This window comes from Nycticebus coucang, chromosome 6 (assembly GCF_027406575.1).
Source record: "Nycticebus coucang isolate mNycCou1 chromosome 6, mNycCou1.pri, whole genome shotgun sequence".
Classification (NCBI taxonomy): domain Eukaryota; kingdom Metazoa; phylum Chordata; class Mammalia; order Primates; family Lorisidae; genus Nycticebus; species Nycticebus coucang.
In genome coordinates, this window is record NC_069785.1 from 44,565,247 (window position 1) to 44,589,678 (window position 24,432).

General features: G+C 40.1%; 1 protein-coding gene across 4 annotated transcripts in view; it reads left to right on the forward strand.

Moving 5' to 3' along the window:
• SNAP23 (synaptosome associated protein 23) overlaps positions 1 to 23,196 on the forward strand; it is a 37,338-nt gene extending 14,142 nt beyond the window's left edge. For 2 of the 4 annotated variants that reach the window (XM_053593644.1, XM_053593643.1), the window contains exons 2-9: positions 3,393 to 3,495; positions 4,156 to 4,197; positions 4,602 to 4,650; positions 5,624 to 5,741; positions 11,886 to 11,918; positions 16,970 to 17,128; positions 18,624 to 18,768; positions 21,963 to 23,196. In XM_053593644.1, coding sequence (XP_053449619.1) covers positions 3,439 to 3,495; positions 4,156 to 4,197; positions 4,602 to 4,650; positions 5,624 to 5,741; positions 11,886 to 11,918; positions 16,970 to 17,128; positions 18,624 to 18,768; positions 21,963 to 22,028 — 669 coding nt within the window. In that variant the 5' untranslated portion in view covers positions 3,393 to 3,438 and the 3' untranslated portion in view covers positions 22,029 to 23,196. The remainder of the gene's footprint in view (positions 1 to 3,392; positions 3,496 to 4,155; positions 4,198 to 4,601; positions 4,651 to 5,623; positions 5,742 to 11,885; positions 11,919 to 16,969; positions 17,129 to 18,623; positions 18,769 to 21,962) is intronic. The other 2 variants (XM_053593645.1, XM_053593646.1) reach the window with 2 other exon arrangements.
• The last annotated feature ends 1,236 nt before the right edge of the window (positions 23,197 to 24,432 follow it).

Consider the following 24,432-nt stretch of genomic DNA (forward strand, 5'->3'; position numbering starts at 1 on the left):
TGATTGAAATAGTGGCATGATCGTTGCTCACTGCAGCCTTGAACTCCAGGGCTTAAGTAATCATCCTGCCTCAGCCTCTCAAGTAACTAGAACTACAGGAATATGCCACCATGCCCAGTTATTTTTTTAATTTTTTGTGGAGATGGGGGTCTTGGTATGTTTTCCAGGCTGGTCTCAAATTCCTGGCTTCAAGTGATCTTCTTGCCTTGGCCTCCCATAGTGCTGGAATTAGAGGCATGGACCACTGCGCCAGGCCTCAAAATCCTAAACCTTAAAACAGATAGCTGTGACAGTGGAATTATAAACAGGACCTTAATTGTAATGTCTTTTTGTACTGGGAATGTATATAGTTGGTTTTAGTGTCATCAGAGATGATTCTACTACAAGTCATGGTCAGGAGTGAATCTATTAAAAAAGACTGAAAAGATTTATTTGTATATGACTAGGAAGCCATTCCAGATTATGTACATGCAATGGCAGTTTTTGGTTTGTACTTTCTACTGCAGGGTTTGTGCTACTGTTATATATAGCTTTGTTTCTAAGCCCCAGTTAAAGCCTTTGAGAGTATACCCTGTTTTTCTACTTATTTGCTCGCTCAATAGGCATTTTCAGAGTACCTACTGTCACATCTTGTTAAGTGTTAGAGAAACCCAGATAAAACAAAACCCTCTGCCCTCCAAGACTTTCATTCCCAGGTAAATAGGTTCCCTGTGTATCAGTGTGTATACTCCATGGCAGAGTTTCTCACCTAGGCACTTGGACATTTTGGGCTAGGTTATTCTTGTTGCAGTTTGGCCGGGGCTGGGTTCGAACCCACCACCCTCAGTATATGGGGCTGGCACCGTACCCACTGAGCCACAGGCACCGCCAAGGGCCAGTTATTCTTTGTTGGAGAGTTTTCCTGAGGAACTTACAGGATGTTTAGCTGCTTTCCTGACCTCTACCCGTTAGATGTAGTAACCATCTCCTCCTTCCCAAGTTGTGACAATCAAAAATGTCTCCAAGCCGGGGGTGGTGGCTGTCACTTGTAACTTTCCCACTCTGGGAGGCCAGAGGGGGGATTGCATGAGGCCAGGAGTTAAAGATCACCCTGAACAAGAGCAAGACTCTGTCTCTACTGAAAAATAGAAAAGTGAGCCAGGCACAGTGGTTTAAGCATGTAGTCCCAACCCTATGGGTAGGGCACCAGCCACATACACTGAGGCAGGCAGATCACTTGAGCCTAAAAGTTTGAGGTTGCTGTGAGCTATGATGATGCCACTGCACTCTAGCTGGGGCAATAATGTGAGACTCTGTCTCAAAAAAAAAAAAAAACCTCCAGCCATTCCCAGAGGTCTAGGGGTAAATCCAGAATATGAAGCAGAATTTATGTCATTGACAAAGAGGTTTAATAAATGACTTTTCAAAAATTTAATGCAAAGCTAGCAAATATAACAAAGGAAAGAAAATATAGATCTGTCAAACAGTGCTTATTAGAACACAGTGCTCAAAGAGGAATCCAGAAGAGTAGTACTGAATAGCACCTACTAAATGCTTCCTTTTTTAGCTTGGATGTCTATGAGGTCTTCTGTTTCTGAGTTACTATGTAGAAGAGAATAATTGTTTGGTTTCTTAGGGATTTCACTAAAACAACAAACAGCACAAGTAATGTGGGGGGCATGTCTACAGCACTCTCAAACTCCTGGGCTGAAACAATTCTCTTGCCTCAAGCCTCCCAAGTAGCTGGGACCAGAGGTGCCTGCCACAATGCCTGGCTATTTTCTGTTGCAGTTGTCATTGTTGTTTAGCTGGCTCTAACCTGCCTGCCTTGGTGTATGTGGTTGGTGCCATACCACTGTGCTATGGGCACTAACCCCCTTTTCTTGTTAAGATAAAAGTATTTCGGCTTGGCGCCTATAGCTCTGCAGCTAGGGTGCCGGACACATACACAGGAGCTGGCGAGTTTGAATCCAACTACAACCAAAAAATAGCTGGGCATTGTGGCAGGCCCCTGTAGTCCCAGCTACTTGGGAGGCTGAGGAAAGACAATCACTTGGGCCCAAGAGTTTGAGGTTGCTGTGAGCTGTGATGCCATGGCACTCTACTGAGGGCAACATAGTGAGACGTCTCAAAAAAAAAAAAAATACAAAAATTTAAAAAAGAATAAAAGTATTTCTTTTTTTTATTGTTGGGGATTCATTGAGGGTACAATAAGCCAGGTTACACTGATTGCATTTGTTAGGCAAAGTCCCTCTTGCAATCATGTCTTGCCCCCAAAGAATAAAAGTATTTCATTTTGTCCAATGAGTAGCCTGGGCAACTGGCATATTTTAGAAATGTTTCCTGTGCTCTTTAGGCACATGACTTTGAATCATGATATTAACTTGGACTTTTCTTCACTTTATTGCTTTTCCATATTCAGACATATGAAGGATGTCGTATAATCAAGAATTAATTTTAGGTGGTGCCCATAGTTCAGTGGGTAGGTCGCCAGCCACATACACCGAGGCTGGCTGGTTTGAACCCAGCCTGGGCCAGCTAAACAACAATGAGAACTGCAACAAAAAAATAGCCAGGCACTGTGGTGGACACCTGTAGTCCCAGCTACTCGGGAGTAGTCTTTTAAAGTCTTCCAATAATGCCTTGCTTCTTAAAGTAGAGAGACCCCTCCTATTGGAAAAAGAGTACTTCACTACAAGTCCTAAAACCTGTGTTTGTAGATTCACCTTTTTTTTCTTTTTATTTATTTCTTTTAATTTAATTTTTTTTTTTTTTTTTTTGAGACAGAGTCTCAAGCTGTCACGCTGGGTAGAGTGCTGTGGCGTCACAGGTCACAGCAACCTCAAAGTCTTGGGCTTAAGTGATTCTCCTGCTTCAGCCCGCCAAGTAGCTGGGACTATAGGCACCCACTGCAACACTCAGCCACTTTTTTGTTGCAGTTGTCATTATTGTTTAGCAGGCCCAGGCTGGGTTCGAACCCGCCAGCCTTGGTGTATGTGGCTGACGCTCTAACCACTGAGCTACAGGTGCTGTTTATTTAGCAGGCCCAGACCAGGTTCGAACCTGCCACCTTTGCTACTGGCACTCTAACCACTGAGGTACAGGCACCCCCCCACCCCTGATTCACCTTTGGTACTAACTAGCATTAAATGTCCATTTGGCCTCCCTCTGTCATAATTCTTTACCTTTCATGTAGGTAGAGACATGCAGACATAAACTCTTTAATCTTGTTTTCCTGACAACTACCTAAATTTTATGAATCTACATTTTTTTTTTTTTTTTTTGACCGGGGCTGGGTTTGAACCCACCACCTCCAGCATATGGGACCGGCGCCCTACTCCTTGAGCCACAGGCGCCACCCTGAATCTACATGCTTTGCTCACACAGACTTTTGTGTATTTTTATTTTTATAGAATATCCGCATTTCCATTTCTGGCCTGATAAGAGTTTTGATTAATTATGGATAATCTGTCATCAGAAGAAATTCAGCAGAGAGCACACCAGGTTACTGATGAGGTAAATGTTTTGCTTAGAATAAGTAATTCTATTTCAGTTTTCACACTGGAGGGATGAGAAGGCCTTCCTGGAGGCCATTTTGGCTTCTTCCTAGTCCTTTTATGTCAAAGAATACATTTGCCCCATACTGCCATTGCTAGCTCTTTTGGTGAGTTCAACTCACCAAAGAACTGAATAAGTAAGAGAACAATTTGTTGGCTTTTTTTTTTTTGACTGGGGCTGGGTTTGAACCTGACCCCTCTGGCATATGGGGCTGGTGCCCTACCCCTTTGAGCCACAGGCGCCGCCCTTTTGGCATGTTTTTAGATAGTCATTAGTTAACAGTTACTTGCAACAAAGATACTATGTATCTGAGGAATTCTGGACTTTTATTTTTACTTAATGATTTTCTGATGTCTGTGTAGTACACTTACGTTTCTACCTTACATTAAATTTTATGACTCCATATAATTTTTGTGACTCCTATCAAGTCTACTGTCCAAATTTTCTCTCAAGGAATATATGGAAGAAAATGACCAAAAAATAATCAGCTTTCTTTGTTTTGTTTTAAAGGGAGTAGCATCATAAATATGACCTTTGATGAGATTTGCTTTGTTTTGTTTTGAGGGGGGGAAGGTTGCTACATATTTTGGAATGCTAAAATACAGTGTTTTTTCCTAGTCTCTGGAAAGTACAAGAAGAATCCTGGGTTTAGCCATTGAGGTAAGAAAGTGTTTAATCATTAAATATAGAAGTTTGTAGGAAAGATCCTAATACCACTAGCTGGAATTGTTGTTAAAGGATATTGTATCAATACACTTTATTATTTCAAACCAGCAATCGCTGAAATTGTCAAACCATACACTAACAGGCCTTTTCCATTTTTCCCATTGACAGTATTGGAATATGACAAGAAGATTAATTCATCATGACTTCGTGACTTATTTATTTTGGGGGATTAATGTTAAAGTGTGTTGGTTTAAGAATATTATTTCTGTCTGTAACTCTTGAGAGAACTTGTTTCTAAATGGTTTTACCTTGTTTGTTGTTTTTCAGTTCTTGCAGGTTTTGTTTCTGTTGTTATGGATTTGTTTTTTTGTACTATCAGCTTTTTTTCCTTCTTTAAGTCTCAGGATGCAGGAATCAAGACCATCACTATGCTGGATGAACAAGGGGGTGAGTTGAAGTCATTGGCAGAAACCCTTTTGACTGAATCATTCTTAAAAGCCCTATCAAATAAGCCACATATAAATTTCAGCTTTTGGAAGTGTCTTTCCTTTATAGATAAGAGTGATATGTTTACTTTTTTTTCTGATGTGAATTATGTCATGTTCACTGTCTATTAGTGATAGGGAGCAACAATGCCCAACTGTATATGAAGTATGGGTTAGACCAGCCTGGGTTATTGTGTGCATTGGGCATGTGTAATAAGACATATATATACTTACATCATCCTCAGAAATCAAATAAGATCCTAAAATAAGTCAAAATTGAGATGAACTTGGAATCATTTGAGTTGATCCTGAGTAATCTAGTGTAGTTTTTATTAATTTTGTGACAACCCTCAGGTTTTGAGCCTATTAAATTAGAAATGCTAGCTGGGCACGTTGGCTCGTGCCTATAATCCTAGCACTCTGGGAGGCCAATGCAGGTGGATTGCTTGAGCTCATGAGTTCAAGACTCAGCCTGAACAAAAGTGAGACCCTCATCGCTACTAAAAATAGAAAAACTGAGGCAAGAGGATCATTTAAGCTCAAGAATTGGAGGTTGCTGTGAGTTATGATGCCATAGCATTCTACCCAGGTGATAGCTTGAGACTCTGTCTCAAAAGAAAAAAAAATTAGAAATTCTGGGAATCTAAACTGGTCAGAGTACACTTAACTTCATTGTAAGGGTGATCTCTAAATAACCCTCACATGCTCCTACTGTACAGAACAAATCTTTCTATGTAAGAGACCAGCTGCCTCAGGATCAGTGTGTGAGAGACTATTTTCATGTTTAACAGCTTGTAATACCTTCTGACATTGATACATTCACTGTGGTAGGTTGTTGGTGGATGTGAGGTTAAGGTTTGGTACTCCATAATAATAGCATTTTCTGGTCGACTCTGAATGTAACACAAAATGTAACTTCCACAACTTATTCTTAGAACAACTAAATCGCATAGAAGAAGGCATGGACCAAATAAATAAAGACATGAGAGAGGCAGAGAAGACTTTAACGGAACTCAACAAGTGCTGTGGCCTTTGTGTCTGCCCATGTAATAGGTGAGTTGATAAATCAAGACTTTTAAAGATAGATAAATAAGTGAACAAGAGCACCCTGACGCACATCACCTTTTTCCCCAAATACAAACATATGACTCATCTTAAATGAGGAACTTTCTTAAATAAACTTAAGTTATTTCTTTTTAAGGTAGATCAAGCTTTTCATGAAAATAGGGGTGTTCACCAAAAATCATGGCTTAAATTTTACCAATCCTGGGATTAAGTCCCAATTTTGATTGAAAAGGTTGGGAAATATATATCTGAATGATACAGAGCAAGATGGAGTTAGTATCTTTTCCTTTCACACAATGAGTCTTAACAAAATATATATTCTGTGATAGTCACACGAGGGATGGCCAAGGGAAAGATTTGGACCCTTTTTCAAAAGACTTACCATGTGCTTGGATATGTGAGAAAGAATGGCACAAAGTAAAAAATAGATGAGTCTAGAGCGGCGCCTGTGGCTCAAGGGGTAGGGCGCCAGTCCCATATGCCGGAGGTGGCGGGTTCAAACCCAGCCCCGGCCAAAAAAAAAAAATAAATAAATAAAAGAAAGTAACAACAGTTTAAAAAAAAAAAAAATAGATGAGTCTAGTGTTAGCTCATGCGTTACCAACTAAAATAAGGATACAGAACTGATAAACTTTGGATTGGAGAACATCTTATAGAAGAGGTAGGACATAAGTTGGGCTTTGAGGGATAAGAAGGATTTAGGTGAAAATGGAAGAACGGTGAGGGCATTTCCTGAGGAAGGTTCAAAATGAAGTTTAAGGAAGAGCCTGACTTAACTGTGCAGCATGATTCACATATATGAGAAGTGGAAAATAAGCTGTAGTGGTAGTGAAAGTACTTGAATGCCAAACTAAGGAGTTGACAGATTAGAATAGAGCGTATGGCTTCACACCAAGAAGTGACTAGTTGGGCAACGCCTGTGGCTTAGTGTGTAGGGCGCTGGCCCCATATACTGAGGGCGGTGGGTTCAAACCTGGCCCCGGCCAGCTAAAACACCAGTGGCAACTGCAACAAAAAATAGCTGGGCGTTGTGGTGGGTGCCCGTAGTCCCAGCTACTTGGGAGGCTGAGGCAGGAGAATCGCTTGGGCCCAAGAGTTGGAGGTTTCTGTGAGCTGTGACACCACAGTACTCTACCAAGGGCGACAGTGAGACTCTTTCTCAAAAAAAAAAAAAAAAAAAAGAAGAAGAAGAGACTAGTTAAAATCCTTGCATGATGTAGGCCTCTGCAGTAAGATTTATCAGTGATACTAGCAAGAAAAATATAAAACAAAGAGAATTCATTTTAGATCAACTAATTGTGTATAAAACGTGAAGAAGGAAGAATCAAGTTCTGAACACTTGGAGTCTAGACTAGGAAATGAAGAGTCTTCAAACCATCCATGTATAGTATATGAGATTGAAGGAATTCATTTTTTCCTGATGACTCCATTGTGAATTTTTTTTTTTTTTAGACAGAGTCTCATTATGTCACCCTTGGTAGTGTGCCATGGCGTCACAGCTCACAGCAACCTCTAACTCTCGGGCTTAAGTGATTCTTTTGCCTCAGCCTCCCAAGTAGCTGGGACTACAGGTGCCCGCCACAACACCTAACTATTTTTATTTTTGTTGTTGTTGCATTTGTCATTGTTTAGCAGGCCTAGGCCTGGTTCACATCTGCAGTGCCCTAACCACTGAGCTACAGGTGCCGAGCCTCCATTGTGAATATTTAAATTCTCCACTTATTTTTAGATAAACTAAACTCCATAGTGATGATAAGAACTGTATATATACAGACCAAGATGAGGTTTGGACTAAGGCAATTAACCATTATCTTCCCTTATGTTAGAGAAGCTAATCTTTGTTTTTAAAAAGTAACTAACAAAACAACTTTTAACTAAAGTTTTATCTTTAGTTAAAATGGCATTGTCTGGGGAGTGGATAACTATACTTACTAATTAAAAGTTTTCATTTTTAGGTTTGGCACCTGTAGCTCAGTGGTTAGGGCACTAGCCACATACACCAGGGCTGGTGGGTTTGAACCCCTGCTAAACAATGACAACTTTAACCAAAAAATAGCCCCACATTTTGGCGGGCACCTGTAGTCCCAGCTACTTGGGAAGGAGAGGCAAGAGAATCCCTTAAGCCCAGGAGTTTAAGGTTGCTGCGAGCTGTGATGCCACGGCCCTCTACCGAGGGCAACATAGTGAAACTGTCTAAATAAATAAATAATAAAGACCTGAGTAAGCATTGGTGCTTCATCCAGTTGTCTTAACTGGTCTGATAAACCAAGAATAAAATACAAAGGTCTACAGATTTTGAACATTTTTACTCCTCAAAGGAGTTAGGAATGGAGAAACTTATGTTATATTGTCATATTTTTAGATATGTGTTTTCTTTTCTTTTTTTTTTTTTGTAGAGACAGAGACAGAGTCTCACTTTATCGCCCTCAATAGAGTGCAATGGCGTCACAGCTCACAGCAACCTCCAACTCCTCAGCCTAGGTGATTCTCTTGCCTCAGCCACCCAAGTAGCTGGGACTACAGGCACCCGCCACAACACCTGGCTATTTTTTTGTTGCAGTTTGGCTGGGGCCAGGTTTGAACCTACCACCCTCGGTATATGGGGCCGGCGCCCTACTCACTGAGCCACAGGCACCACCCTCAGATATGTGTTTTCTGCTGGGTTTTTTTTTTTTCTTTTGCAGTTTTTGGCCCGGGCTGGGTTTGAACCCACCACCTCCGGCATATGGGGTTGGCGCCCTACCCTTTTGAGCCACAGGCGCCACCCCAGATATGTGCTTTCATGTAACAACATTTTCTCTGCCATTTCTACTAGAGAAAATAGAGTTTAGTTGCTTGTTGTTCAACTTTAGTATTTGTTTTAGCCATGTAAAGTTAAGATTTTCAATGTTCTTCCTAGTCTTGTCCATTGGCTTTCTATTTAAGTCTATAGACCTGTTTTGACCTTGATTGACTTGTTGAAAATCCATATTTTAAGACCTAGAACCCTAGTCAGTCAGGGTTAGCAGATTACTTTAAGCAAATAAGTTATAAATGCATAGATTACTGGATTCAAACTCTTAGCTGTGTACCTTATTGTACCTTTTTCTTGTGTTCCATGTACCCTCTTGGAAGACTGCAGAAGACAGGAAGTAGGTAAATTCTCTTGCGATCAGATGTCAGAAGAGCAAGGAGGTAGAACTTCCTAGAATCTATAGCAACATCAGTGTTTAAGTTAGGGGTTGATAAACAGGAAACAGAAATTGGGAAATGGGGCTACAGAAGTATTCACTATATTTCTCTTTGTATAGCCGAGACTAAGCAGTAGCAAGCTTTTGTTGGACACTGATAGGAGAGAAGGAAGAGTATGGTCCTAAAGCATCTTAAGGCTCTAAGTATAAATTGCAAATTTTCAATGGGTCAAGATAGGGAATCAAGGGGCTGGTTTTTTGTTTTTTGGGTTTTTTTTGCAGTTTTTGGCCCGTGCTGGGTTTGAACCCGCCACCTCCAGCATATGGGGCCGGCGCCCTACTCCATTGAGCCACAGGCACCTCCCCAAGGGGCTACTATTAACAGAACAATTGTTCCCTGAAAAGGAGAGAATAATATCCCAGTTCAAGATGTCTGATTGTGATTGCCTTTCTTCCACCTATTTCTTCTTTAATACCTTGAGACCTTGGCCAGTGTATCTCTAGTCCTCAGCTCTGTCCTCAACATCTTTCCAGTGTTTTGATCTTTCTAATCTTATCTACTAATCTGTGTTTCAGTTAGATTCACCATATGAATAGCCATACATGTGCTTCTCAAAGGCAGATACAGGATCTTAGTTATCTTTGTATAAGGCTAGTCTGAATACCAGCAGTAATACCGATAGTAACTCATGTCCATCCACAGCCCTTTATTTGCCATTTAGAAATCTAAAAAACTCTGAAAGCCAAAGATTGTTTGTTTCCTTCCTTCATAAATGGTGCTACAACTCCTTAGGCTACAAAATGTAACCTGAACTGAAGCTATTTATAGTCTTTAATTATAATGCACAGTGTAAATATTAATTTATTTCACTGCAGAAATATTGGTGTGTTTGACATTTTGCATCTAGGGGTTCTCTAAAAAAAAAAAAAAAAAATTAGCCTATAATGCTAGCTATGTGAGAGCCTATAATGCTAGCTACGTGAGAGACAGAAGTGGGAGAACTCCTTGAGCCCAGGAGTTTAAGGCTGCAGTGAGCAATGATTGCACCACTGCACTGCAGCCTGGGCAACAGACCAAGACCGTCTCAAATAAATAAATACATAGGTAGAAGGAAAGGAATGAACCTTTTGTTGTTTTTGTATTGCTATATAGAAAATGTCTTGAGTAGATTTATTCTTCAAGAGTTCTTTTGTTCAACAGGATTAATTGAAGACAGGTCAACAGTTTGTTTTCTTTTTTTTGAGACGAAGTCTTACTTTCGCCTCTGGAAAAGTGCTGTGACCTCATAGTTCACAGCAACCTCAAACTCCTGGGCTCAAGTGATCCTCTAGCCTCAGCCTCCTGAGTAGCTGGGACTCCAGGAGCCCACCACAATGCCCAGCTGTTTTTAGAGACCGAGGTCTCGCTCTTGGTTGGGCTGGTCTCAAACTCCTGAGCTCAAACAGTCCACCTGCCTTGGCCTCCCAGAGGGCTAGGGTTACAGGCATGTGCCACCACTTCTGGCCAGCAATTTCTTTTTTGAGATGGGGTCTCACTCTGGTACTCCAGCTAGAGTGCAGAGGCATCATCATATCTGACTGCAACCTCAGATTCCTGGATGCAAGCACTTCTCTCACCTCAGGCTCCCAAAGTGCTGGGATTACAGGCATTAGCCACAGTGCTTGTCCTAGCAAGACTTCTTTGTAAGATATGGTAATAGCTTTACTTACTTAAAAGAACTGTGTGAGAAGTGAGTTTTAACTGTAACTAATATTTTCAAAGGTCTGTTAGAATTTAGTAATAGACTACCAGGATTAAACTTTAAAATCGTGAATAAATGCCATTCTGTTAGCTTGCTACTGTTGAATTCTAAAAGCAAAACAGCGCAGGTCCTTTTTTTTTTCATCCTCTATCTTTGACAGTAACCACTAAAGTGTAATTCTAATTACAAGAGTTTAAAAGGGGGCAGACTTGAAATGGGGAAGTCTCAGAATGTGTAAATGCCTAATGTCACAATTTAGCCTTTCTTAGATATACTCTTCTGTCTTAACTTCCCTGTCTTGTAAAGTGTTTATAAAGTCTAACAGAATGGCACATAGTTCGAAGATAAATCGGTATTTCTGGACCATTTATTAGAGTTCAAAATTGACACTACAGGTTTTCTACTATTCCAATCTTTTGTCATACTGAGGTATAAAAAAATTCAGCTGTGAGTGATTAAATATTGAATTATATTTCTTTTTTTCAATGAGAAAGCTTAGAGCACTTTCAAAGGGAGTTGGAAGTGGGTCCCTCTCATGAAGGAGCAGAAATGAGAGAGACTTGAATTATATTTCATTCAGCAGTTCAATACTTTCTCCATTCTACTCACCAGAGATACAAATAATGCGTACCCCTGGCTCTGTTTTATTTATCATTACTCTTAATTTTTTTGTGCTTCAAATGGTATCTGTCTACATAATAGGTATTCAATAAATACTTTTTTTATATACAGATTCTCACTCTTTTTCCCAGGCTACAGTGCCATGACCTCAGCCTCACTCACAGCAACCTCAAACTTCTGAGCTCAAGCCAATCCTCTTGCCTCAGCTTCCTGAGCAGCTGAGGTACCCACTACAATGCTAGGCATATTTTTTTACTTTTAGTAGAAATGGAGTTTCAACCGAAATCCTGATCTCAAGGGTTCCTCCCACCCACCTCAGCCTCCCAGAGTGCTAGGATTACAGGCGTGAGCCACCAAGGCCTTGAGAAATTTGTTAGCCAGTGGGAGAGTTAGACACATAGAAAGATTTGTTTCAAACACAATGCAAGTAAAATACATAATAGAAGTAATTAAGAGAGATTGTAAGATCTTCACAAGTTTTTGCCTTCTCTTATATTAATTTTTATGATTTTAGGAAAGGCTAACATTACCCAAACATTCTGAGGAAAATGAAGGTGTGCTCTGGTTTAAGTAGTTTTCCTGTTTTTCTTTTTATCTAGATTCTCAGATGTTGGTGGTTTCTGGGAAACCAGGCAGGAATTTGAATGCATTGTTTTTAAAACTAAGCCTGGTTTTGTTCTGTTTGACTGGAATTTACTGTTTTCTGCATTTCATTCTCTTACCTAACCTCTTCCTTTCTACTCTGCTTACTAAAACTGAAGATTTAACATCAGAGGCCGGGCTGAGTAACTGATCAAAGGGAACTTTAAGATGCAGTCTTGTGGCGCACTTTGGGCTGCTAACCTGCTGTCTAAAGGTGATGCTTTAAATGGCTTTTCTGTGCATGTGCATGAATTTTGTGAATGGTGGAGACTGCCTCAAAAATTGTGCCTTAGTATGTAATGTAAATTTGTTCTTGATGGTTGCTGTCCGAAAGATAAACTTAACCCAAGTATCTTAATTTATAATACCATCCTTTGACAAATGCTTCCAATAATTGGGTTTTTGCTGAATAATGTTTGAGAATACCAAAATAAAAAATACTCCTGAGTATTTTTACTGAGTTTCCTAAGAAGTTTTAATTGGTTGATCTTTGAGACGACTGCTCTAATCTAGAAAGGTAAGGGAATTTAGGCTAAATGCATTTCTGTCTTCATAAGGCTTTGATTCCAACATCCTATTTTCCATTAAGTTTCCCTGCTCCTTTCTGTTTTCTGAATCAGGATTTCTTCCATTAAAGTGTTGCTTCTAATGATTTGGATTCCCCATGATTTAGACTAATACCAAATCTCGGAATAAATTGCCAGTTCTAGTCATCTTAAATCTTGTTTGGAACAAAGTGGGAAATGAATTTTAGTGTTATTGTATGCAGTATCTACTTTTTAAAGTAAGGATTTCTCCTCTTGACATATGTTATACTCTATTCCGTAATTCCTATTACATCATGTGTTAGCTTGCTATGATTTCATGTTGAGTAAATATGGAGCTAACTAATCTTAATTTTTTCAGCTTACTGTTTATTACAATATCAGACTTGTTCTTAATTTTTGATCTTTATGTGAATTATGAAGACCGTGATAAAATGTTAAAAGAAATTAAGTATTTGATTTCTGCCCTTTGTCCCCTGCCCTCCTTTGTCTCTTTCCTTAGCTTGGCCATCCAAAGCACGCTGCACACTGACACTCACCCATGTGGGCACTTACTCAGTTCCTTTTCTCCTTGATGAGAAAGAAGAATAGCTAATACTTGGCTTTCTTTTTGCTGTTTTAATTCAGTTAGTACTGTGTTAATGACAACCAAAACTAGAAAAAGAAATAATTGATTTTTTTTTTTTTTTTTTTGAGACAGAATCTCACTATGTCACCCTTGGTAGAGTGCCGTGGTGTCACTGCTCACAGCAACCTCAAACTCTTGGACTTAAGCTATTCTCTTGCCTCAGCCTCCCCAATAGCTAGGACTATAGGCGCCCACTACAACGCCCAGCTATTTTTTTTGTGTGTGCGTGTGTGTGTAGTTGTCATTGTTTTAACAGGCCGGGCTGGGTTTGAACCCACCAGCCTGGGTGTATGTGGCTGGCACCCTAACCACTGAGTACGGGCACTGAGCCAATGTTTTTGTTTTTTTTGGGGACAGAGACTTATTTTGTCGCCCTCGGTAGAGTGCCATGGTGTCACAGCTCAAGAAACCTCAGATCTTGGGCTTAAGAGATTCTCTTGCCTCAGCCTCCCAAGTAGCTGGGACTACAGGTGCCTGCCACGACACCTATATATATTTTGGGGGGGAAGAAGGGCAGGAGAGGGGTTGTAGTTGTCATTGTTGTTTGGCAGGCCCGGCCAGCTCCGGTGTATGTGGCTGATGCCCTAGCCACTTGAGCCACAGGCGCCGAGCTTATACTTTTTTTTTCTTGTTTTTGTGCTTATACTTTTTTCCTTTTTTTTTAATACACAGTCTCACTCTGTCACCTGAGGTAGAGTGCCATGGCATGATAGCTCAAAGCAACCTCAAACTCTTGGGCTCAAGTGATCCTCTTGTTTCAGCCCCCCAAGTAGCTGTGACTATAGGTGCCTGTCACAATGCCCAGCTAGTTTTTCTATTATTTTTAGTAGAGACAAGGTCTCTCTTTGCTCAGGCTGTCTGGAACTTCTAAGCTCAGCCAATCTACCTGCCTGAGCCTCCCAGAGTGCTGGATTACAGGCATAAGACACCATCCCTGGCCTCTGTTCTAGAATTTTTGCTTGGGATCTTTCTTATTAACAAAGAATATACTCAGATTGGTTTTGCCAACCCAAATGAGTATAAAAATATTCATTTAAGGCGGCGCCTGTGGCTCAAGGAGTAGGGCGCTGGTCCCATATGCCGGAAGGTGGCGGGTTCAAACCCAGCCCCGGCCAAAAACCACCAAAAAAAAAAAAAAAAAAAAATCATTTAAGAGGCCAGGTGCAGTGGCTCATGCCTATAATCCTAGCACTCTGAGAGGCTGAGGCAGGTATATTGCTTGAGCCCAGGAGTTTGAGACCAGCCTGAGCAAGAGCAAGACTTCATCTCTACTGAAAATGGAAACAAAATTAGCAGAGTGGTACACACCTGTAGTCCCAGCTACTTGGGAGGCTAAGGTGGGAGAATCACTTGAGCCTAAGACCTTAAGGTTGCTGTGAGCTATGATGCTACAGTGCTCTACCAAGGGCAACAAAGTGAGACTGTCTCAAAAAAAAAGTCTATTCTACTTTGTTCCAGGAAAGATTTAACATGGCTTTTAAATAAATAGATTGATTAATAAAACAAAATAGCATAAATAGGAAATACAAGAACTTAAAGTAGAACAAAGAAAAATTTCTTTGAGAACTAGCTTTTCAGTGTTCATAAATTTGTTTGCTTGCCTTTGCAGTGCCTCTCACAAAAATCATAGTACCCTTTCTGTAGCATTAATGGTGAAAATCTGACATCTAGGTTTGCCAAAAATGAATCCTCACATGCCTGTTAGGGAGAAGCCAATTTTTTTCATGAAATCTCTTCTCTGCCTTTGCATTTTGTTATTTTGAAACTTCCTCATTAATGTAAAATATGGAATAAATAAGATAATAGAATTATAGCAATATGCTACTTTGGTTTTATTTATAGAAAAGAAAAACTGGCATGGCGCCTGTAGCTCAGCAGCTACAGTGCCAGCCACATACACCGGAGCTGGCGGGTTCAAATCTAGCCCATGCCTGCCAAACAACAATGACAACTACAACCAAAAAATAAAAATAGCCGGGTGTTGTGGCAGGTGCCTGTAGTCCCAGCTACTTGGGAGGCTGAGGCAAGAGAATCGCTTAAGCCTAAGAGTTGGAGGTTGCTGAGAGCTATGAATGCCATGGCACTCTACTGAGGGTGACAAAGTAAGACTGTTTCAAAAAAGAAAAAAGAAAGAAAGAAAGAAAAGTAAAAACTAAAATTAAGTGAACAATTGACTTTAGCCAAATAATCATAAAAGTTTTGTGTCAAATTTTTATAATAGCCGTTTGAAAGTCACTTTCCTTGACTTTTTTTCTTGCGATTTGCACCTGTTTGGGTGGTAAATCCATGCCTCAATTCTAGCTTTGACTGATTTTTGGCTATATCAGTTACACTTAAAGCATATGCTTTTATTTTTAACCGGCCTAGATGTAGTATCACTTTTTTTTTTTTTTTTTGTAGAGACAGAGTCTCACTGTACCACCCTCGGGTAGAGCGCCGTGGCCTCACACAGCTCACAGCAACCTCCAACTCCTGGGCTTAAGCGATTCTCTTGCCTCAGCCTCCCGAGTAGCTGGGACTACAGGCGCCCGCCACAACGCCTGGCTATTTTTTGGTTGCAGTTTGGCCGGGGCCGGGTTTGAACCCGCCACCCTCGGTATATGGGGCCGGCGCCTTACCGACTGAGCCACAGGCGCCGCCCTAGTATCACTTTTTTAAAGGAAGAAAAGTAAACTCCTAATGGAAATGAAAACCCCCTACAATACAGATTTATAATTGGCAGCAGGATAGCCAAGGTAGTTAATACATTGACTGATTATGCAATTTGGAAATAATTCTTGCCTTTCTGTTCTGTTTTTTTTTGTTTTTTTTTGTTTTTTAAGTAATTCTTGTTTAAAAATTCACCCAGAATTCTAACTTACAAACACTGATCAGCTGGAACTACTCTGGTTCAAAAAAATGGGCAGCTGGGGTCACAGTGTTACGTACTGATTAGTCATGTACTCATGTACAGCTATTACATACTCTTAATAATTAAAAATAAAGAATCGAATATTCTTTGTTACCTACTCAGCCTTCTTACTCTGTCATACCTCATCAATCTCTGAGATGCCTCCGTGGAACCTCTTAGGACATTTCAGAATAACTTTCCTAAGGGATTTTTTTTTTCTTTTCAAGCAGAGTCTTATTCTGTTCCCAGGCTAGTGTGCCATGGCACCAGCCTAGCTCACAGTAACCTCAGACTCCTGGGTTTAAGCATTCCTCCTGCATCAGCCTCCTGAATAGCTGGGACTACAGGTGCCTGCCACAATGCTCGGCTAATTTTTCTATTTTTGGTAGCGATGGGGGGTCTGTCTTATTCTTGCTCAGGCTAGTCTCAAACTCCTGAGCTCAAAGAATCTTCCTGCTTCGGCCTCCCAGTGTGCTAGGATTATAGTTGTGAGCCACCATGCCTAGCGCTCCTTTAGGGATTTTTCTAGTGTCGATTGACCTCTTCTAGAGAATGCTGGAAGGTTAAGGAAACCTAAAAAATAAAATAATTGTATTTTGCTGCTTGCTAACAGAATTGGTAGAAGCAGTATTTGTATATTTTAAAAATGTTTTAGGCTGGGGATGGTGGTTCATGCGTGTAGTCCCAGCTGCTTGGGAGGCAACATAGAAGACTCTGTCTCTGAAAAAGAAAAAAAAAAAAAAGAGAGAGAGAAGAAAAGGAATAAAATGTTTCAATGTCAGTGGGCTTAAATAATTCATATTTTTCCTATCCCATATTGCCAGGAAGCATAGTAAAGATCATCTAGATGTCTAGATTTAGCTGTGTGCAGCTTTCCTGCTAATGGTGTTGCGATCATCCTCAAAGTAACAAGCACTAGTAATTAAAACTCTCTTTCTCCTGCTTTTTGGTATCTCTGCACTTTTCACTCTTATGCAGAACCAAGAACTTTGAGTCTGGTAAGGCCTATAAGACAACGTGGGGAGATGGAGGAGACAACTCGCCCAGCAATGTAGTATCTAAGCAGCCAGGCCGGGCGACAAATGGTCAGCCTCAGCAACCAACAACAGGAGCAGCCAGTGGAGGATACATTAAGCGGTATGCCAGCTTCTCCCAATGTATCTACACCTTTCCTAAGGAAGGGCTCACTTAGGAGATGAGGTGTAGCAGTACGTGAACTCTAACTAATCAAATGAAATTAATATTTATTACATTTTTTCAATGCATTTAAAAATATGCCCCTTGATAGTGTGTTTACTATGGTAGTTGCCCTTAGATGATAGAATTAACTTTCCTTCATACATTTCAGTATATTACAAATGATTGAAGTAGGCATGTTTTACTTCTGTAAATAGGAAAAATATGTTTTAAAATGTATCATCTAGAGCAAGGGTTGGCTAGAGTCCTCTAAGGATATCTGTAAAAGGACAGATAGTAAATATTTTTCAGGCCATACATAGTCTTTGTTGCAGTTACTCAACTCTGTTGTTGTAGGGTGAAGGTAGCCACAAATGATATGTAAACAAATGAGCATAGCTGTGTTTGAATAAAACTTTATTTACACAATCAGGAGTTAGGGCAGATTTGACCCTTAGGCAATTGTTTTCTAACTTATTGTGGTTCTTTAAACTTAAGTGTACATTAGAATCACCTAAAATATAGATTGATGGGATCTAGTTAAAGTTTCTTTTTTTTTTTTTTTTTGCAGTTTTTGGCCGGGGCTGGGTTTGAATCCGCCACCTCTGGCATATGGGGCCAGCGCCCTATTCCTTTGAGCCACAGGCGCCACCCTAGTTAAAGTTTCTTATATATAGGTCTAGAGTGGAAGATGAGACCCTTGTCTAACAAATTCTGAGGTGGTGCTGGGAATGACACTTTTTAAAATTTTTATTATTATTTTTGGAATGACACTTTTTGAAATGCTGTTCTGGAGTTGTTTTTGAATCTTTTCTTTTTTTTTAGTTTTGGCTGGGGCTGGGCTTGAACCTGCTATCCCTGGTATATGGGGCCGGTGCCCTACTCTTGAGCCACAAGTGCCACCCTTTTGAATCTTTTCTTACATGGCTTTAAGATTCTGTGCTCTCCTTGATTTATCTTTTGATTTTTTTTTTTTTTTTTGAGACAGTCTCACTTTGTCGCACTTGGTAGAGTGCTGTGTCCTCACAGCTCACAGCAACCTCAAAGTCTTGGGCTTAAGTGATTCTCTTGTGTCAGCCTCCTGAGTAGCTGGGAACACAAGCACCTGCCACAATGCCCGGCTATTTTTAGAGACGAGGTCTCACTCTGGCTCAAGCTGATCTCAAACCTGTGAGCTCAGACAATCCACTCGCCTCAGCCTACCAGAGTGCTAGCTTTACAGGCATGAGCCACCACACCCACCATCTTTCAATTTTTATGATAGAATGTTTCCCAGTAGTAGTCTATATTCCCTTGTATTTTATTTTAGAATGTTTCACAATAGTAATCTAATTCCCTTGTATCTTACATTTCTGAGATTCATTTTGGTTACTTATTTTTAGGAAAATTAAATCCAGACTTAGGTAATTCAGTACTTTTTGTTGAATTAAAATGGACTCTCTTTTTGTATATTTAGTATAACTAATGATGCCAGAGAAGATGAAATGGAAGAGAACCTTACTCAAGTGGGCAGTATCCTGGGAAATCTAAAAAACATGGCCCTGGACATGGGCACTGAGATTGAAGCTCAAAATCGACAAATAGAACAGATCACAGAAAAGGTAAAAGCCTTTTATTACAGCCAGATAATGAGACATTCAATCCAATGTTTCATTTCTTTTTTTTTCTCTTTTTTGAGATAGAGACTTACTATGTTACCCTTGGTAGAGTGCCATGGCGTCACAGCAACCTCCAACTCTTGGGCTTAAGAGATTCTCTTGCCCCAGCCTCCCAAGTAGCTGGGACTACAGGCTCCCACCACAATGCCCAGCTATTTTTTTTGTTTCAGTGTTTAGCAGGTCCAGGCTGGGATCCAACCTGCCACCCTCCGCATATGTGGCTGGCGCCATAACCACTGTGCTACAGGTGCTGAGCCATAATCCATTGTTTCAATGGTGAATGTGTGCTAGATAGGTTAAGTGATACAATAGGATAAAGTCTGTTCTCCCAGGTCATACAGTTCTGATGAATCATCAGTTCTAACACACTGAAAATCAAGAGCCCAGTGCTTCCATCTCTTACTCATGGCAGTTGGTTCATTTTAAAACCACAGCCTTCGAATGAGATGGTTTTATGAATTCTTGAACATTCACATGTGAAGCTTAGTATCTATTCTAACCTGTGAGTGTGCTTTTCTCCCCCCTCTTAATTAGTAAGTAAAACTTTTGGAGTTTTATTTTGTTAACTAATAACAGATTTTTTTTTTCTTTTGAGTCTTAGTTTGTTGCCCTTGGTAGAATGCCGTGGTGTCATAGCTCACAGCAACCTCAAACTCTTGGGCTCTAGCAATTCTCTTGCCTTGGCCTCCTGAGTAGCTGGGACTATAGGTGCCTGCCACAATACCTACCTATTTTTTTTAGAGACTAGGTCTCGCTCTGGCTTAGGCTGGTCTCAAATCTGTGAACTCAGGCAATCCACCCGCCTCAGCCTCCCAGAGTGCTAGGATTACAGGCATGAGCCACCACACCCAGCCTCTAATAACAAATTATTAAGTTCATGAATCCTCATTTCATGAGTCAGAAGGCAAAATTGAGTTCTGCAGAGTGGTTCTTGTGGAGTGGACACAAAATAGTGTAATATTGGTGAAGGAAAAATTGTGGTTCCTATTCTTTTTTTCTATTTGACATGATGTAAAAGGGATAGTGAAAGTGCAGTTGTTTTCAGTGTTTGGATGTGTCACATCTGGAAGTTATACTTCATTACAATTTCGGTGTACTCTAAAGGATGGGGTGAGCTTTCAAGCTTGGCTTTTTGTTGATACTTCCAGTGGACTTCATTGAAGCAAATAATGATTCATAAGATGCTTTCAGCGCTTTAGTCTGACTTTAGGCTTACATATTACCCATCTTTCTGTCTTTTTTTTTCTTTTTTTTTTTTGAGACAATCTCAACTCTGCTCTGGGTATAGTGCTGTGTTGTCATAGCTCACAGCAACCTCAAACTCTTGGGTTCAAGCAATCCCCTTGCCTCAGTCTCCCAAGTAGCTGGGACTACAGGTACCTGCCACAAGGCCTGGCTAGTTTTTTTTTCTATTTTTATTAGAGATGGGGTCTCACTTTTGCTTAGGCTAGTCTCAAACTCCTGAGTTCAGGTGGTCCACCCACTTTGGGCTCCCAGAGTGCTAGGATTACAGGAATGAGCCACCTTTTCTTTCTTTCTTTTCCTTGGAAGACTAGGTCTTACTCTGTTGCCCTAGCTAGAGTGCAATGACATCAGCATAGCTCACTGCAACCTCAAACTTCTGGGCTGAAATGATCCTCCTGCCTCAGCCTCCTAAGCAGCTGGGATTTTAGGTGCACCATGCTGACTAGTTCATTTTTTTTTTTCTTAAAGAGACAGGGTCTTGCTGTGCTGCCCATTCAGGCTGGTCTGGAATTGGTAGGCTCAAATGGATTTTCCCATCTTGGCCTTCTAGATTGTTGAGATTACAAGCATGAGCCAGGATGGTATGCCATCATTTTAATTTAGATATTGATGTGGGTGGTGATAAATCTATTCCAAAGATCTTAGACAAGGTTATTCTAGTCTCTCTGGGTTAGACCTATGAGTAGCTCCAGATGAGACACTATGATTCAGTTCATAGCACTCCCACACTGTCCAGATCTATACACAGAAGAGTATTCATATATTTCATTGCATTTAAAGTGCTATTGATGATAAGATACATCCCAATTTCAAAGATGTTGAACTATGATAAAACATGTTATAGAATCGATAAAATACTCGGTGAGCCCAGTGGCTCATGCCTGTAATCTTATCACTCTGGGAGGCCTAGGTGAGAGAATTGCTTGAGGTCAGGAGTTCAAGAGTAGTCTGAGCAAGAGTAAGACCTTTATCTCTATTAAAAAAAAAAAAAAAAAAAGAGGCTCAATGCCTATAGCTCAGTGGCTAGGGCGCTGACCACATATACAGGGGCTGGCAGGTTTGAAGTGGGCACGGGCCTGCCAAACAACAATGACAACTATAACAAAAAAATAGCCAGACGTTGTGGTGGGTGCCTGTAGTCCCAGCTACTCAGGAGGCTGAGACAAGAGAATTGTTTAAGCCCAAGAGTCTGAGGTTGCCATGATCTGGGATGCCATGGCACTCTACCCAGGGTGATATAGTAAGACTCTGTCTCAAGAAAAAAAAAGAAAGAAAAAAAGAAAAATAACTAGTTGGGCATAGTAGAATACTTCTGTAGTCCCAGCTACTTGGGAGGCCAAGGCAAGAGAATTTCTTGAGGCCAGGAGTTTGGGGTTGCTGTGAGCTGTGATGAGGCCACAGCACTCTTGCTGTGACAGAGTGAGACACTCCTAGAAAAAAGAAAACAATATATTGATGAAATGCTACTAGGATCTACTGGTTATACCTTCGTTGTACTTATACACCAAGGTTTTTCCAAATAAATTTCATATGTATTCTGTTGCTTCTTGCCTAAAATGAATTTTTTTTGGAGACAGTCTCAAGGAATTGCCCTGGGTATAGTGCCATGGCATCACAGCTCACAGTAACCTCAAACTCTTGGGCTTAAGCAATTCTCTTGCCTCAGCCTCCCAAGTAGCTGGGACTACAGATGCCCACCACAACGCCTGGCTATTTTTTGTTGTAGTTGTCATTGTTGTTTAGCTGGCCTGGGCCGGCTTCGAACCTGCCACCCTCATTGTATGTGGCTGGTACTGTAACTGCTGTGCTACGGGTGCCAAGCCTAAAATTTAACTTTTATTAGAGTTACCTCATGAAGTAATGCTGTTTTTTTTTTCTTTCTTTTTTTTCAGGCTGACACCAACAAAGATCGTATTGACATTGCCAATGCCAGAGCAAAGAAACTCATTGACAGCTAAAGCTGCGCCTGTACTCCTTCATCATTTATTCATATCCCTAGCTTTTCCTCCAAAGTCATCATCTTTCTCAGAGTTTGAAGGTTTGGCTCCACATTCTTCTACTTGGGAAATAATGTAGAAGAAGGGCCAGAAGGAGTAATAGCCAGTCCCTCATTTTGTGTTTCTGTTGCTCTTGAGGGAAGACTGCTGTTCAGCCTTCCTGGTTGTATTTTCTTTTTCAGTTCATCACCTTACATTGGTTTTCATACATCACATGTAGTGTTTTCATCCTCTTCATTTACTTTAACAGTTTATTTGGCTTTCAGAATTTGGAAGCATTGCCAAAGACACCCATGAAGAAGGAAGCTGTAGATATGTTTATTACATTTTTTTGTTTTTGTTTTTGTGCGATGTCGGTGACAGAGAAGCAAGAGCTAAGAGGTTGTTACCTTGGTAAAAACCTGCAGGCCACAAAACAAGAAGCTGCATAGCCACAGTAAAGATCTGGTTGCGTATAATTTTTCATTTAAGTTGCAGTTATTGTCAATTTATGCTCATGCTTGATTTTGGCGCTTTTATACACAATATTTTTGTTATACATCACAATATTGCAACTTCTCCAAATGGAATAGAATGACTTTTCTTAAAATGAGCTTAATTTCTGAATTCTTAGTGATTCATATATGTACATAGATCCTGTGATCCCATTTTCCATTGCATCATTCAGGAACACTTTGGATAAATGAATGGCTCTTTATTTTCCTATTATTATAGTATCGTGGTCCCATTACAGACTTATTAACCTCATAAATATACCATTTGTCTTTGAAGAACAATATGTAAATATATGTTTGTAATAAGAATTTCTCTGTAAAGGAGGGCTTAAAATGTTTTGGAAAAGTTTCACCAACTATATCAAGTGATTTCAGATTTACCTCAGTGCCAAGAATTATGTTTTGATAGGAAAAAGGAAACTTATTTTGATCTCAGGTAGAAAATAGAGTACTTTGAGTTTTATATAGCTTTAGGTGTTTAAAAAATTAGAATTTATTCTGTCTTACTAAAAGTAATTTGGAAAATTATGCCTTTGGTTTAATTATTGGTGATTACACTGTCATTCTTTTCCCCTTGTGAATTGAACTATATCCAGAATCAAGTTCATGTAGATCCTACAGTGTTATGAGAATCTTTGGTATTTGTTACCTTTATTTAAAAATTAGCATCTCAATACTTCAAAGATACTAACGTGTTTTGTTTTGACTAGTAACCACTGCTTGATCCTGTCAATTAAATTTTGTAACTTGGCTAATGGTATTGGTCTTTCAAATAAGTAACATGTTTTTGTGACTTATTTGGGGGTTGATAATTTCATTAGCTCTTGTTTAACAAACCGAAAGCGAAAGTCCATAGGTCTAGAAGCCCTCCAACAGAAAGCTGCCTTTAGCGCCTTTCCAATTTTTATTGTAAATGTGGACACGACTTGCTATAATTTGCCATGAGGTTCATTTAAATTATTACTAGTCTTTTATTCATTTGATCTTAAATACACTGGTAACTGAAAGGATAGTTTTTGAGAATGACAACTCATGTACTAGAAAAGATACAGTTAACATGAACTTTCAAAGTCTGAAGAGGAAAATATTAAAGTGAGACTCAATTAAACCCCCTGTAATAGAATTCCATGTCAGAATGAGTAGTTTGGCAGATGATAGTAAATGTGTAAAGTAGGAAGGTATAAAATAGTGGGGATGATGCTATATCTAAATGCCCCTCTAAAAAGGGCTTAAATTTTTTAACACTATTCTGGCTAAAGGAAATAGTTCTGAGGAATCTAATATGCTATACCCATGGTATAATTGGTTAGAAGTGTGAGAGCTAAGGCACCAAGCCATTTGAATTTGTACTGTAGCTCTGCTCCTTAATGACTGGAGTGAATGTAAGCTCATTTCTGTGCCTTAGTTTGTATGTAAACAGAAATTAATACAAGCATACCTCAAAGATATTATAGGTTAAGTACCAGACCACCAGAATAAAGTGAACACTACAATAAAGTGACATGAATTTTTTGGTTTCCCAGTGCATATAAGAGTTATGTGTGCTGAATGTGGTGGCTCACACCTGTAGCCTCAGCACTTTGGGAGGCTGAGGCTGGAGGATTGTTTGAAGCCGGGAGTTCAAGACCAGCTTGAATAACATAATAAGACCTCCATTTCTACAGAAAATTTTTAGCTGGGTGTGATGGTGTGTGCCTGTAGTTCCAGCTACCTGGAAGGCAAAAGCAGGAGGATCCCTTGAGCCCAGGAGTTTGAGGTTGCAGTAAGCTATGATGAGGCCACTGCACTCTAGCCCAGCCAACAGAGCGACACCCTGTCTCAAAAAAAAGTTACATGCATTATTCTGTAGTCTAAGTGTGCAATAATATTGT